Source organism: Pseudonaja textilis, chromosome 3 (assembly GCF_049901715.1).
Source record: "Pseudonaja textilis isolate UNSWEBS1 chromosome 3, rPseTex1.2, whole genome shotgun sequence".
Classification (NCBI taxonomy): Eukaryota; Metazoa; Chordata; class Lepidosauria; order Squamata; family Elapidae; genus Pseudonaja; species Pseudonaja textilis.
In genome coordinates, this window is record NC_141992.1 from 135273174 (window position 1) to 135285777 (window position 12604).

The 12604-nt window shown below is 42.0% G+C and overlaps 1 protein-coding gene across 2 annotated transcripts in view; it reads right to left on the minus strand.

The window, feature by feature from the left end:
• Positions 1-839: 839 nt before the first annotated feature.
• Positions 840-12604, minus strand: part of NEDD9 (neural precursor cell expressed, developmentally down-regulated 9) — a 67624-nt gene continuing 55859 nt past the window's right edge. For both annotated transcript variants that reach the window (XM_087930852.1, XM_087930851.1), the window contains exons 3-7: positions 12381-12482; positions 9602-9703; positions 6082-7275; positions 4293-4382; positions 840-3097 (exon numbers count right to left, since the gene is read on the minus strand). In XM_087930852.1, coding sequence (XP_087786978.1) covers positions 2588-3097; positions 4293-4382; positions 6082-7275; positions 9602-9703; positions 12381-12482 — 1998 coding nt within the window. In that variant the 3' untranslated portion in view covers positions 840-2587. The remainder of the gene's footprint in view (positions 3098-4292; positions 4383-6081; positions 7276-9601; positions 9704-12380; positions 12483-12604) is intronic.

Genomic DNA, 12604 nt, shown 5'->3' on the forward strand with positions numbered 1-12604 from the left:
AATACTGCATTCTAACCACTGCACCACCACAGTGCACATCTTAAGTGTGTGAGGTTTGCTGCCTGTTTATATATAGTGTTGACTAAATGGGCCATTTTTCAGCTCAACCTACCCCACTAGGTTGTTACGGAGATAACACGAGTTATTTATGTAAGATGTTGGATACTACCGTGTTTCTCATATAATAAGGCTGGGTCTTATTTTTCTTTTGAGCCCTGAAAAAATGGCTAGGCTGTCTTTTTGGGGGTGACTTAATTCCCCCCCCTTGCATCTTCGGGCGGGCGGCGACGGCTTGAATGTTGACCTCGGCGTTGGTGGGGCACTTAGTATCGGGGTCAACGCAGGCAGCACCATATCCAGGTGTGCAACGAAAGTACTTCCTAACAGCAAGCCCCCCTCCGCCATTTCCCCCCCATTTCGCATGTTTTAATATAGATCTTAATTTGGGGGGAGGGGCTTAATTTCATTTCATGCCTATAAAGCATGCTGTGACTTCCTATTGGGGGAGGCTGTATTGTTGGAGAAACAGGATAACTAATCTAACAAACACTAAACAAATAATTGTAATTCTTACGAAAAGGTGATGTGTTATAACTGGAAAGAAGCAATGAAAAGTACTCCACATCGTGCTTTATTGGCCAGTCTTAGATTAAGATTACCAGTTGTAGAAATTAGTATGTAAGAGAACAGCAGGAATCTCTTGGCTGCAACTGGCAGCCACTAGATGTGAGTCAACACGAATAGGATTGTAATGTAATGTAAAGCATTACTTGACAAATAAATATACTGACTACAAAGACCCAGACTACAAAAAAAAAAAAAAAAAACCAACCATGCTGTTGTGTGCGAAAAAGACCTGTAGTTTATTTAAGTTGACAAGTGATCACAAGGTTGTAGGTAACATTTAGTTGGCAGCAACCTGCTGCATAAGCAGCGTGCAGGAGTTCATTTAGCTCAAATGATCACAGAGCAACAGAGACAGAAATGCCATTAAACTTTCAATCATGACTGAGCATTGCTAGCACACTGGCCCTTTAATCCTCACTGCTGCAGACTTTAAAGTTACCCTAACTCTATTGCGTGTCAGTAATTGTTACTGCTAAAGGAAAAACTCTGGAGCAGGAGGTGGTTGTGGTAGCACCATTAACGTAGACCAGGGGTGTCAAACTCAAGGCCTGCAGGCTGGATGCATCACATGCTGGCCACGCCCACCCCTGGTTTGGCGAAGGGGGTGGGCGGATATGTCATGTGACGTGATGTGATGCCATGAGTTTGACACCGACGTAGACTATTGATGAAGCACCTGTAAAGCATCATGCAAGGAATTGAGAAATGTATAAATGTTAATCAACTGTAAATACACAACAAGAATCATATTCATTTTTTTTCCTTGTTACCCAGAGTGGATAACTCAGCCTGCAACTGCTGCCTTATCCACAAGTTTGTGGTATAAGTTTGCCTTGCTTTCACAATTAGACAATGATCTATCAGACTCAGGCCTGACCACTTGATGGAAGCTGTGCCCCACGGTGTTTCACAGTAGCCTTTTTCAGTTTCTCCACCTCACATTGGTAAGTGCAGATGCTAAAGATCATGCACTCTTCAACTGAATCGTATCTATTGTCTTCCTGGAAGAGAAAGATATCTAATCGCTGATTATGGTTTGCAGCTCCACTGTTTGACCTTTTCAAGCATCAGTTGGTATACTTTTCACTCTGTATTATCTGGTTCCTTGTTGCTTGAACTCAACTCAGGGTGGATATTGACCCTGAACATTATCAGATCTTCACAAATGGGGAACCGGTATTTTTTGTAAGGTAACCAGATCTGGACTGCTGAAAATTGGAATAACCATGACAAGAAAGGATGTTAATCAACTGCCTTAAGGCAACCCCCGATTTTTGAGGTCCAAATTACTGGCCCTTACTCTTGTGGAGTGTACAATTTATATCTTTCCAAATGATGGTCTCCAGAATCTAAAGTAAAATTAAGACAGCCATTCTGAGCGTGTGCCTTTTGAAATGAAATGCTTGGAAATATACATGCTTTCATTTCCAAATAAAATTTGAAGAGCATTAGTGTTAGAGGAGGTATAGTTTATTTACTAACAATTATTCCAGATAGGGTTTGTTGGCATCTTTCCTTTGGACCTAAAACAATATTTACTTAAAGGGTTGCCATAGCCTTTAAAACATTGTCTACATGACATAATTAAGCTAAAATAAAATATACATTGTACACCCCGAAAGGGAAAAGTAGCATCAGGTTAATGGGTATCCTAAAATTAAGCCCCTATATACATCACAGAACTGATGGATGCTTTTGTTAAGGTGCTGACATAATAGATTCTATGAAATGTCCCCACATATACATACATGAGAATGCATTTAATATTTATAAATGTATATTGAAACCAATAAACTGAGATTGCTGAAAATCTTTGTAATTTCTAACCCATAAAATGAATTTAAAAATTTCCATATAAAAACATCTACAGAAAAAAAAATACATAATCAAGTTTAAAATCTGTACATATTATAAAAGACACGTTCCAGTTCCTTGTTGGTCTGAGTCCTTCCTGTGCATCTCAGTAAGATGCCATGTGAATCAAAGAGCACTTAAACAACTGCGCATAGTGGGAAAGATCTGTCACACGGTCCACCATATCTTGCAACGTCGATGTGCTAGGATAATTCAAGGCCGCCACCTTGGTTGACATGACGATGCTTTTGAGCAAGTCGCACAGCTGGTTGCTGGAATTCATGATGCTGTTGCGCATTTCCTGAGTTGTCAACTGCCGAGTCAGGGTATCGCCAATGAAGACCAGTTTGTGAGCACTTAAGATGACAAACTTGCTATGAGCGACAAAGATCCTTGGGGGCTGCGCAGCACTGATGCAGCTGAAGAAGGCATCGATGGCGTTCAGGAGGGAACTGAAATGAGTTTCACATTGTTCTGAATAAAACAAAAGAAGCTGCCTCTCTTGAGTGGCTAACAAGTTCTTTGCTGGGTGAAGACTTTGAGGTGACTTCCACTTTGAGATGTCATTTTCTACTGGCTTCGTGATTTCTTGTTCCAATCGCTGGAACTGATTCAGCTGAAAGGCAAATAGGAAAGTCAACACCATGTAGTTCTTCTATCAGCGATTGATGCCCTTCTTTGTAGTAGATTGCGGAGACCTGACAAGTTCAACTTAGGATCAGTGGGCTACAGTGAAGAATCCCAAGACGGGAAGAAGTATAAAACATTTCTTAATGTTGATTATTATGATTTTTATGTCACAAGCCTATAGACTGTCATACGCAGGGAGCACAGGTTTAGGGATGTATCAGTGAGCAACAATAATCTAAATTCATCATGATTGTGGTGACTTAAAAAATAAACATCCTCAATGGGTGTCCCAAAGGTGCTTTTTCAAGGGGCAACTGGACTTGTTTTTTTTTGTTTCTTTAAAGACATTTTGCTTCTCATCCAAAAAGTTTCTTCAGCTCTCACTGGATGGTGGGGAACGGACAACAGCTGGTCACTTGAAGAATGCAAATTTGAAGAAGCTTCTTGGAGGAGAGGCGAAACGTCTTCAAAGAAAAACTAGAAAATCCGGTCGCCTCTTGAAAAAGCACCTTTGGGACAACCATGACCTGGAGGACTGAGAATCTCCATAGACATCCCCAATGGATAGACATCCCCAATCATCCAGAGAATACTGGAGAAACACAAATGGGCATGAACTGGTGAGTGGCATTTGGGAAAAGAAGACACAAAGCTATTGTGGGTCAGGAGTCAGAGAGTAAACCGATTATTTGAATTCCTTATAGCTTATACTGCTTTGGGGAAGACCACTTGCAATCAATGGAGGCTTTAAAAAACTGTTCTTTTCCACCCCCAGATTCATGCACATTTTTCTCAAACATGGTCCCTTGCAAGAGTGGGGGAAAGACTTGGGGTCTTCCGACTCCGTGTTACATTAATTCTGTTCTGAAGCAGAGAAAATGTAGCCAGGAATTAGAGTAGTGTCACATGAAATGTACTTATACTTTATCTCTTTTAAGTAAATATATACTTGGAGAGGTTGCTTTCTTTTATTATTACTCATTTATATATTACATATATATATATACCAACCATCTCGCTGTCTAATTGATGCTGAGCAACACAAGGTTTTTAAAAAAAACCTCCGTTGGTGCAAGTGTTTTTTTTTTTAAGACAACATTTCTACCTCCCAGAATTCCAGGGTCCTTGTCTTTCCATTTTGCCTTCCTGATTGTTTGGATGCTACTTATAAATTTCTTTACCTGATGATGTTCCAGCTGCATCTTGTTCTGCTTAACAATGTTTTCTTTTTCCAGCAATTCTTTCTGTTGCCTTTCAAACTCTTCCTTCCCCTAATCAGAGAGAAATTGACATACAAAAAAAAAAAAAAAAAACAAGTCCAATCACACAAACGAACACCTCTTCACATGGCAGTTAACTTATTTATTTAAAGAGCAGGCATTTTATTACGTTTGCGCTCGTGTTTTTAATCGGTAGCGAGGAAAAAGTCAATGAGAACAGTGGGAACTTAATAGTTTGGCTATGATCTTAAATAAACAGGAGTTGCACAACCTGGGAAATGGCAGGAGAGGCACGAAAGGATTTTGTGCATTCTGTCATATGGCTGGAGCTTTTTCATTTTTATTTCTATCGACCCGATGACGGTCCAGCTGCATCTTGTTCTGCTTAATAACATTTTAACAGGAGAGAGAAAATGGCTGGTTTTCCCCAGAACCCCCAATCCGACCGGGGCACCTTGGTAGACAATTTCCATTCTCTGCTGAACAAATAGGGAGAATGGAGTAGGGAAGGACAATAATTACTCACTGGCTAGAAAATGAAAGAGATGGTAGATCCAACACAGATCTTAGATACGTTCCAATATTAAAAGGGGTTGCCATAAAGAAGAGGGAGTCTACCTATTCTTCAAAGCAGGGGCCTCCATCCTTGGCAACTTTAAGTCTGGCGGACTTCAACTCCCAGAATTCCCCAGCCAGCTTTGCTTTGAGGTCCGCCAGGCTTAAAGTTGCCAAGGTTGGAGGCCCCTGCTTCAAAGCACCTGAGGGCAGGACAAGAAGCAATGGATGGAAACTAATCAAGGAGAGAAGCAACTTAGAACTAAGGAGACATTTCCTGACAGTTAGAACAGTTAATCAGTGGAACAGCTTACCTCCAGAACTTGCAAATACTCTTGCAAACACTGGAAGTTTTTATGAAGAGATTGGACAACCATTTGTCTGAAATGGTATAGAGCAGCGGTGGCTAACCTTTTGGGGCTCCTGTGCCAAAAATTGTGTGCGCGCTTGCACGCGTGCACTCGCGCACCAACACCCAGAAGGCAATGCTCCCCATGTCCCCCTACACATGCGCGTGCAATCCCCACCCACCCTGCCACCCCCTTACCCGCCCTGCGCCTCACAGCTGATTTTCGACCAGTTTGAGGCCTTTTTTGGCCTCCCAAAGGCTTGAGGAAGGCTTTTGCAGGCCAAAAACTAGGCCTGTTTCATTACTTCCGGTATTTTCAGAAAAACAGGAAGCGATGAAATGGGCCTAGTTTTTGGCCTGCAAGGCCTGCCAAAGCCTTCCTCAAGCCTCTGGGAGGCCGAAAAAGGCCTCAAACCGGCTGAAAATTATCTTTGAGGCGCACATGCACAGTGAGGTAAGTTTGCCTACAGCTCGAGTGCAGCCACAAATGGCTCTGTGTGCCACCTGTGGCACACGTGTCATAGGTTCACCATCACGGGTATAGGGTTTCCTGCTTGAGCAGGGGGTTGGATTAGAAGACCTTGAATGTCCCTTCTAAGTGTTATTCTGATATCTAATCAGGACTACAATATCCTGATCTACCTTATCTCTCAATACAGAAAGACATCAACCATCAATCAGTTTTAGGGCATTCATGGCTGAATTACTGAAACAAAGAAGTATAGGTGAAAAGCAACTGACTTGGGAAGTTTGTTTCTAAAGGATGTGTCAGGGACTTCAGGCCCTGCTTATAAACATCCCCAAAGCCTCTGGCTGACACCTCTAGAAAAGGTAGGTGGGACTCACCTGCAAGTGCACATAATCGTAATCATCCATCCAGCTCTTTTCTAAGCTGTTATTGCTGTTGCATTGGTAAGGCTGGTTTTTAGAAAGGAGTGGGGATAGAGAAGTGCAGTGGTCCTGGTTTTTATCTCCAGGGTGCAATGTTAGAGCCTGAGGATTATCATACACATAATCAGCGGTAGGATTCACGCCCTCCGATGCATTTTTTATATAGGAGCTGCAAGGTCCTTGTTTGAAGAGCACCTCTGCATTGACACTGATGCTAGTGGTCAGTTGCTTGGCGTCATCTGGGATCGTCCTTGCCACCATCACAAAACGATCCAGGTCATCACATTTGTTCTGAGGCTTGTTAACTGCTAGGACATTCAAGGACCAGCTGCAGTTACTGAGGTCGTGGCTAATCTGGGTCAAAATCTGATAGGAATCTTCTAACCTCTGCAGCTCCCTCCTCATTTTATTGTAGAGACTAAGCTCTGACAGATAGGACGCATTGGCAGTTGCCCCCTTTGTGAAATGGAGGTAGTCAACCAGTGACTGTTCCACTTTGTCAACCGCAGTATGTATCTTGTTGATATGTTTTTCCATGTTCTCGTACGATCGCCAGTCAGGGTGGACGAAGGCCATCAAACTGGAGACTGTATTTTCGACTGTGTTCTGATTCCAATACAGCCTCTCGATAGCTGAGTCGGGATCCAGGGTTATCCTTCTGTCATGAGAAGGACTAGCTGAAAAAGAAGATTCCTTTGATGTGGTGGAAGAAGTGGACATGTTACTCCGAGTGCTCCCTGTACTTGAAAAAGACAACCGGTTTATCCCGTCGGTAGCATCCTGTAGCCTTTTGGTGTCCTGGGTGACCTGTGGAGGGACATCATATATTCCTTCTTTTCCATCTGGATTCAGACTTTCACCAAATGCTAGATGCTGTCCAGGAAAGGCAATTCCCCGAGGGGTGTCATAAATATCTGCCTGGGAAACTATTTGCTGTCCAACAAATTGAGTTTGGTGGCTCACTGGAACATCATAGAGGCCTTGCTGGAGTGGTGTCAGCTCAGAAGAGGCGGCTGCCTTGGCTATGGGAGGAGGGACATCATATACACCTTCGGAGCTCACTTCATGCTTTACGCCCACAGCCAAATCAGGCATTCCTTTTCTAGCATCCGTAGTATCTCTGAACGAGGAAGACGGATTGGTACAGATCTGGAATGTAATAGGCAAACTTAAGTTACTATGCTAAAAACATAGCATTTAAGACTTATATAGCACTTCACAGTGCTTTTACAGCCCTCTCTAAGCGGTTTACAGAGTCAGCATATTGGCCCCAACAATCTGGGTCCTCATTTTACTGACCTTGGAAGGATGGACAGCTGAGTCAACCGTGAACCAGTCAGGATCAAACTACTGACAGTTAGTAGAATTAGCCTGCAATACTGTATTCTAGCCACTGTGCCACCATAGCTCTTCATGACATTAAATTATCAAATGTAGGTGATTACCATTTACATGGACAATAAGCAGAGTTTATTGTGGAAGCGCTATTATGTGGAAGCGCTGTCTCTGGCTGAATGTGGTCAAATCCCAGGAAAATAATGTAATTGTTTGAAAGTGGCCAGCAAAAGTTAGTATTGGCACAGAAAGCAATTATTTAGATGGTTTTCCTCCAGCACAGTTAACCTGACCATTATGAAATATGAGTGGCTGAAAACATGTGATTTTGAGCTGCAATCTGTCAAGCTCAAATAGAAGAGCCCAACAAACATCAAATCTTGTACAGTGGATACTTGGCACAAAATGACAACCTTACCCTACTACTTATAGCTAAGACATGCTCTGTCCAAAGACTATTGCTCTGTATAAAGACTATACAAATTGATCCAGTTTACACGTCAGCCTAGTAGTCACTGGCTAAACCCATTCCACCTGGCCCCTAAGTCATCCAAATTATTCCCATGCTACTGTGTAGGACTCCTTGAGAAGCCTCACCCTTTCTACACTGTAGCTGTTGAGAACTCCCTCCAGATCCTCAGTGACCTGTCTTTTCCCTTGCTCTTTTGTTGCTGTATATCTAAGTGTTGTGGCTCCGATTCTCGAGCCTGTGCTGTTAGAGGAAGAGGACTCGGAAGATGAGGAGGAGGAACTGGGAATGCCTTCCTCCCCAGGACCTTCCTCCCTGGCAGTGCCTTCCTCCCTGATAATACCTCAGGTTTCATCAGACAACCGAGAGGAACAGCCTGAGATTAATCAGGAAGAGGAGGGCATATTGGAGCAGCCCCTGACAGGGAGTCAAGTGGACGAATGTTGGCTTGATCCTAGGCAGCGTCGTAGGAAGAAATGTGAGCTGCAACATAGGAGGAGTGGGAAGGTCAGAGAGTGAGTCATTGAGACACTCCCCACAGGGGATAAAAGTGGGTGTGTTTTCTCCGGAAACTTTGTACGGGACAAAGTTTACTTCTCTTCCAGGTTTCGCTGTGACTGTTTTTTGTGGTCTGCTTTGGAATTTTCAGTGGGTAGTTTTTCTTGTTATCTCTTCGGACTTGGTAGGCAGAGTGTGTTTGAATGCCAAGGACATTATCAGTATAAAGGATTAACTCTATAAAGTCTGAGTCAGCTTGCCTGCCTGTGTTTGCGTGAGTTTGTTCTCTTTCATCTTTTTTGAAAAGAAGAAAGGTGAGACATAACATCTAAGTGTGTGCGTTTAAAGCTGTTCCCTAGCAGTATAGCAAAATTACTTCAGATCAGTAAAAATGGAGGAACAATGTCCTTCAATGTTCAGTCTAGAAGGAGAGTATACCTGCCAGCAAAAACCTTCTGCTCCACTACCTGAGAGAAAAACTAGTAAATTTATTTTCATTGTGTTATTTTCTGGAGCAAGCAAAACAGTTGATCAACTTTTAACGTTAATTGACTTGGGATGCACAGACTGCAATAACCCTTGCAAGTTGGGTCAGAGGGGGTCAGAGCCTGTCTCTTTCCTTGACTGGAGCATGTGGCAGGGCCCTTACCAAACGAACTGGACAGATGCCACATGCTAAACCAAGGGAGCTTAGTCTTAAGGGTCCGTGTGATGTGGGGCTCCAGTCATTGTATCACAGAAGTGAAGTCCAGACATACTGACTGCACTACTGATGTGCACCCTGATATTAACCTGAGATGGAGATTTCTGCTGACTTAGCCTCACACAAAGGACTATATCTTCTTCATGTTTTTTGAACTCCTCTTAGATAAGCACAAAGATACAATCAGTCCATTGCATGTGTACAGATTAAAAAAAAACACTAATTACAAGAATATCTTACATAAGGATAATAATTATGCTCGGCAGCGTACCTTTATAACAGTTATAAAAATAAAAAAACCAAACAAAAAATAAATGGCTTGAGGGGAATGTTAACAGGCCTGGAGTTCAAAGCACTCTGCTATTTCTTCCCGTCTTCTCTTCAGTGCAAAATACACTTTTTGTTTAAACATGTCTTCAATCCAGCATGAAATTACATGTTTGCTTTAAATGGAACTTCAATAAACTTACCCCTTTGGTGGGAGGAACGTCATAGATCCCTTGAGATTTCGTATCACTCATTTGAGCGGCTTGTGGAGGACTTTTAACTGATCCAGGGGGGACATCGTAGATCTAAGCAGAGAAACAATGCATTACGCAAAAGAAAAAACATCTTCGCCCTTGATGAAATCAGTCTGGGCTCTCTAATTGATTCCTTGGCAAATGACATGTCTCAGTAGGATAACCAAAGCCAATAGCCGTGAATGTCTGTCCAATGTCTCCTAACAACAAACAAAATTTGTTTATGGTCTCTCAATCACCCCATTCCCCTTCTGTGAACTTTTTTTGGGAAAAACTGTTTTGGTTCATGAGCCAAGGGGCTCGTTTCAGAGCCAGCCCTAGGAGTAGGCCCAACTGCCTCAGAGAACAGAAGTTGGGAAGCAGAAGTGGCTTTTGAGATTTCCTCCTGAATCTCCTGGATGACCTCAGGAAGACAGTGCTGGGTGTCTCACGTTGGTGCTCCTCTCGGGTGGTCTAGAGCAGGGGTCTCCAACCGTGGTAACTTTAAGACTTGTGGACTTCAACTCCCAGAATTCCTCAGTCAGCTGGCTGAAGAACTCTGGGAGTTGAAGTCCACAAGTCTTAAAGTTGCCAAGGTTGGAGACCCCTGCTCTAGAATATTGTGGTTTCCTTAGTACTAAAGTCCAGTTTGCTTGTGCACATAAAATGGAGGAGTGGGGCGGTGGGGAGAAAGAATATCTGTTTGTTCTTTAACCCAAGCAGCAAAATATCTTGGCAGTGGTCTACTGCTGGCAGATTTTCTGCCTCTGATATTTTTAAAGAAACACACCAGAAGCAGATCAGTGAAAGTCCCTTTTGATTATCAAGGGTTTAACTGTCACCCAGACTTGAAAGTGCTGGGGGAGGAGGGGGGGGGTCAGGGGGAGAAAAAAAAGAACCAAATGAAGTCAACCAGTCATTTAAGGCTCCTTGGACAGCTCAGCAAGGAGCTGTAGACAATCCTGGTTCTCTGATCAGTTTATTTTTATGACCAAAGATGAAGGACAATACAGTGCAGCAAGCTTAATGTGCTGTATTGTTTCCCCCACCTCGGATCTGTAACAGAGAAAGAAAGATTTACATTTAAAAAACATAATGTACACAGTGGTTCTTAGCTATAGAAGATCAAAATGCAGGGTTAAGTCCTTTTCCCCCTATAAAAAACTGTGAAAGGCCTTTGAGAGGTAAATTAGTTTTCGGTCCAAATCACTTGATAGTGATGTCTTGTCAAGAAGAAAGAACTAGATAGAGATACATTTGAAGCCACATATGAAGTCAGACTCAGGATGATCCCCCATTTTTTTAAAAAAAAACCAAACCAGACCTTGATCCTCCTGAAGTATTAATTCTTGTGATTTATCTCAACCCCCCGCCCCCCGCCGTCCTGTCATCTTTACTGAAATACGAGTGCAGCTGCTGATGGTAACCATGCTTAATCCCCACACTGATGTCTAATCCCCAACAATTTTTACAAGGTGCAAGAACCCTCCTCACTGTTGCACCAAGGCCAGCAAAAATATATTCTCTGCTATATATTAGATGTGGAGCTAGAAAGATTTTATCAGGTTCTGTGTGCGTGCATGCTATTTAAAGAAAAGAAAGAAAAGCCCCAATAATGCCAAAACAGAACCAATTTCGTGTTTTGTGGATCTCAGTACTAATAAAGTCAGAAGTTACTGAATCCTTAAGGAAAGAAAGATAGGTCTAGCCAGTGATGGGACTCAAATAATTTAACAATCGGTTCTCTGCCCTAATGATTTCTTCCAACAACCAGTTCACCAAACTGCTCAGAAAGTTAACAATCGGTTCTCCTGAACTGATGCGAACTGGCTGAATCCCACCACTGGGTTTAGCCTCTTTGAGGTCTTTTTAACATGGCAGCAATCTGCAGATGTTTTGCATATTATTCTTGTAGCATGTTCCCTTCTCCCTGACTTCTGTTTCAGTCCCACTGGAATATGTTTATTTCAGTGAAGTAGAACCCAGATTTCATCAGGTCTTGCCCAAATCTCGTCGTAGATCCGCTATCATGAATAAAATGAAACTCGGTCTAGTTACCCCAGTAGGCATTTAACACAGATAAATTAAAAAATCAAGACAGTTCTCAGATAAGTACATTCCATTACAGTAAATCCACAATTTAATAGATGTCAGTGATTTTGGATGTAATGGACAAATACTGGGTTTGCAATCAACCTCTGTTTAACAGACTAATGTCTGTCAAGTTTCTGTTAAAGTGAGTTTATCTATTAAATCAAGATTTAACTGCAAATGACTACATTGTGCAAATGACACAAATGTGGATTTAATGGACGTTTGTCCATTCTCTCTGTCCCTGCAAATGGTTTCTCAAGTCATAGTTTTAGTGAATTGTAGTGAATTGATGTTGCACTAATATTGGCTCTATTTATTGTAAATGTTCATGGGAAAAAAGGTTTCAGCATTTAGAGAAAAAAATTCTACGCAACGGATAATATTTATCCGTTCACATATTTTTCATGATCAGATGGATTAACTGTCTCTCTTAACAAAAGAGAGATGGATTTTCTTCTTTTCTGCTTCCCAACATACGGCGTATTTGTAAAATATTCTGGCTATCTAGAGAGTAAAAAAGTTCATCTTGTCAAGATTAAAAAGAAAGCAAGTCACCTGTTTAATTTAGAATGTGAAAATGAGATATGCGCGGAGGGAATAGCTACAATGTCAAGACCTTAATTTCAGAGCTGATGACATTTTTATTACTACCTACCCCTTGAAGAGGACGAACTGGTGGGATATCGTAGGTATCCTTCTGGTATTTGGTAGGAAACTCGTAAACATAACCTTGTCCTGACCTGACCGGAGTTACCACCTAAAGGTTAAAAGAGAAGTACAGAACAGTATGAATAGCGAGCATCTGTGGATGCATTTTATCTGGTGATTTTATTAGTGAGAAACTTAACCATCCTTATTTTGGATTGAAAAAATATGCAC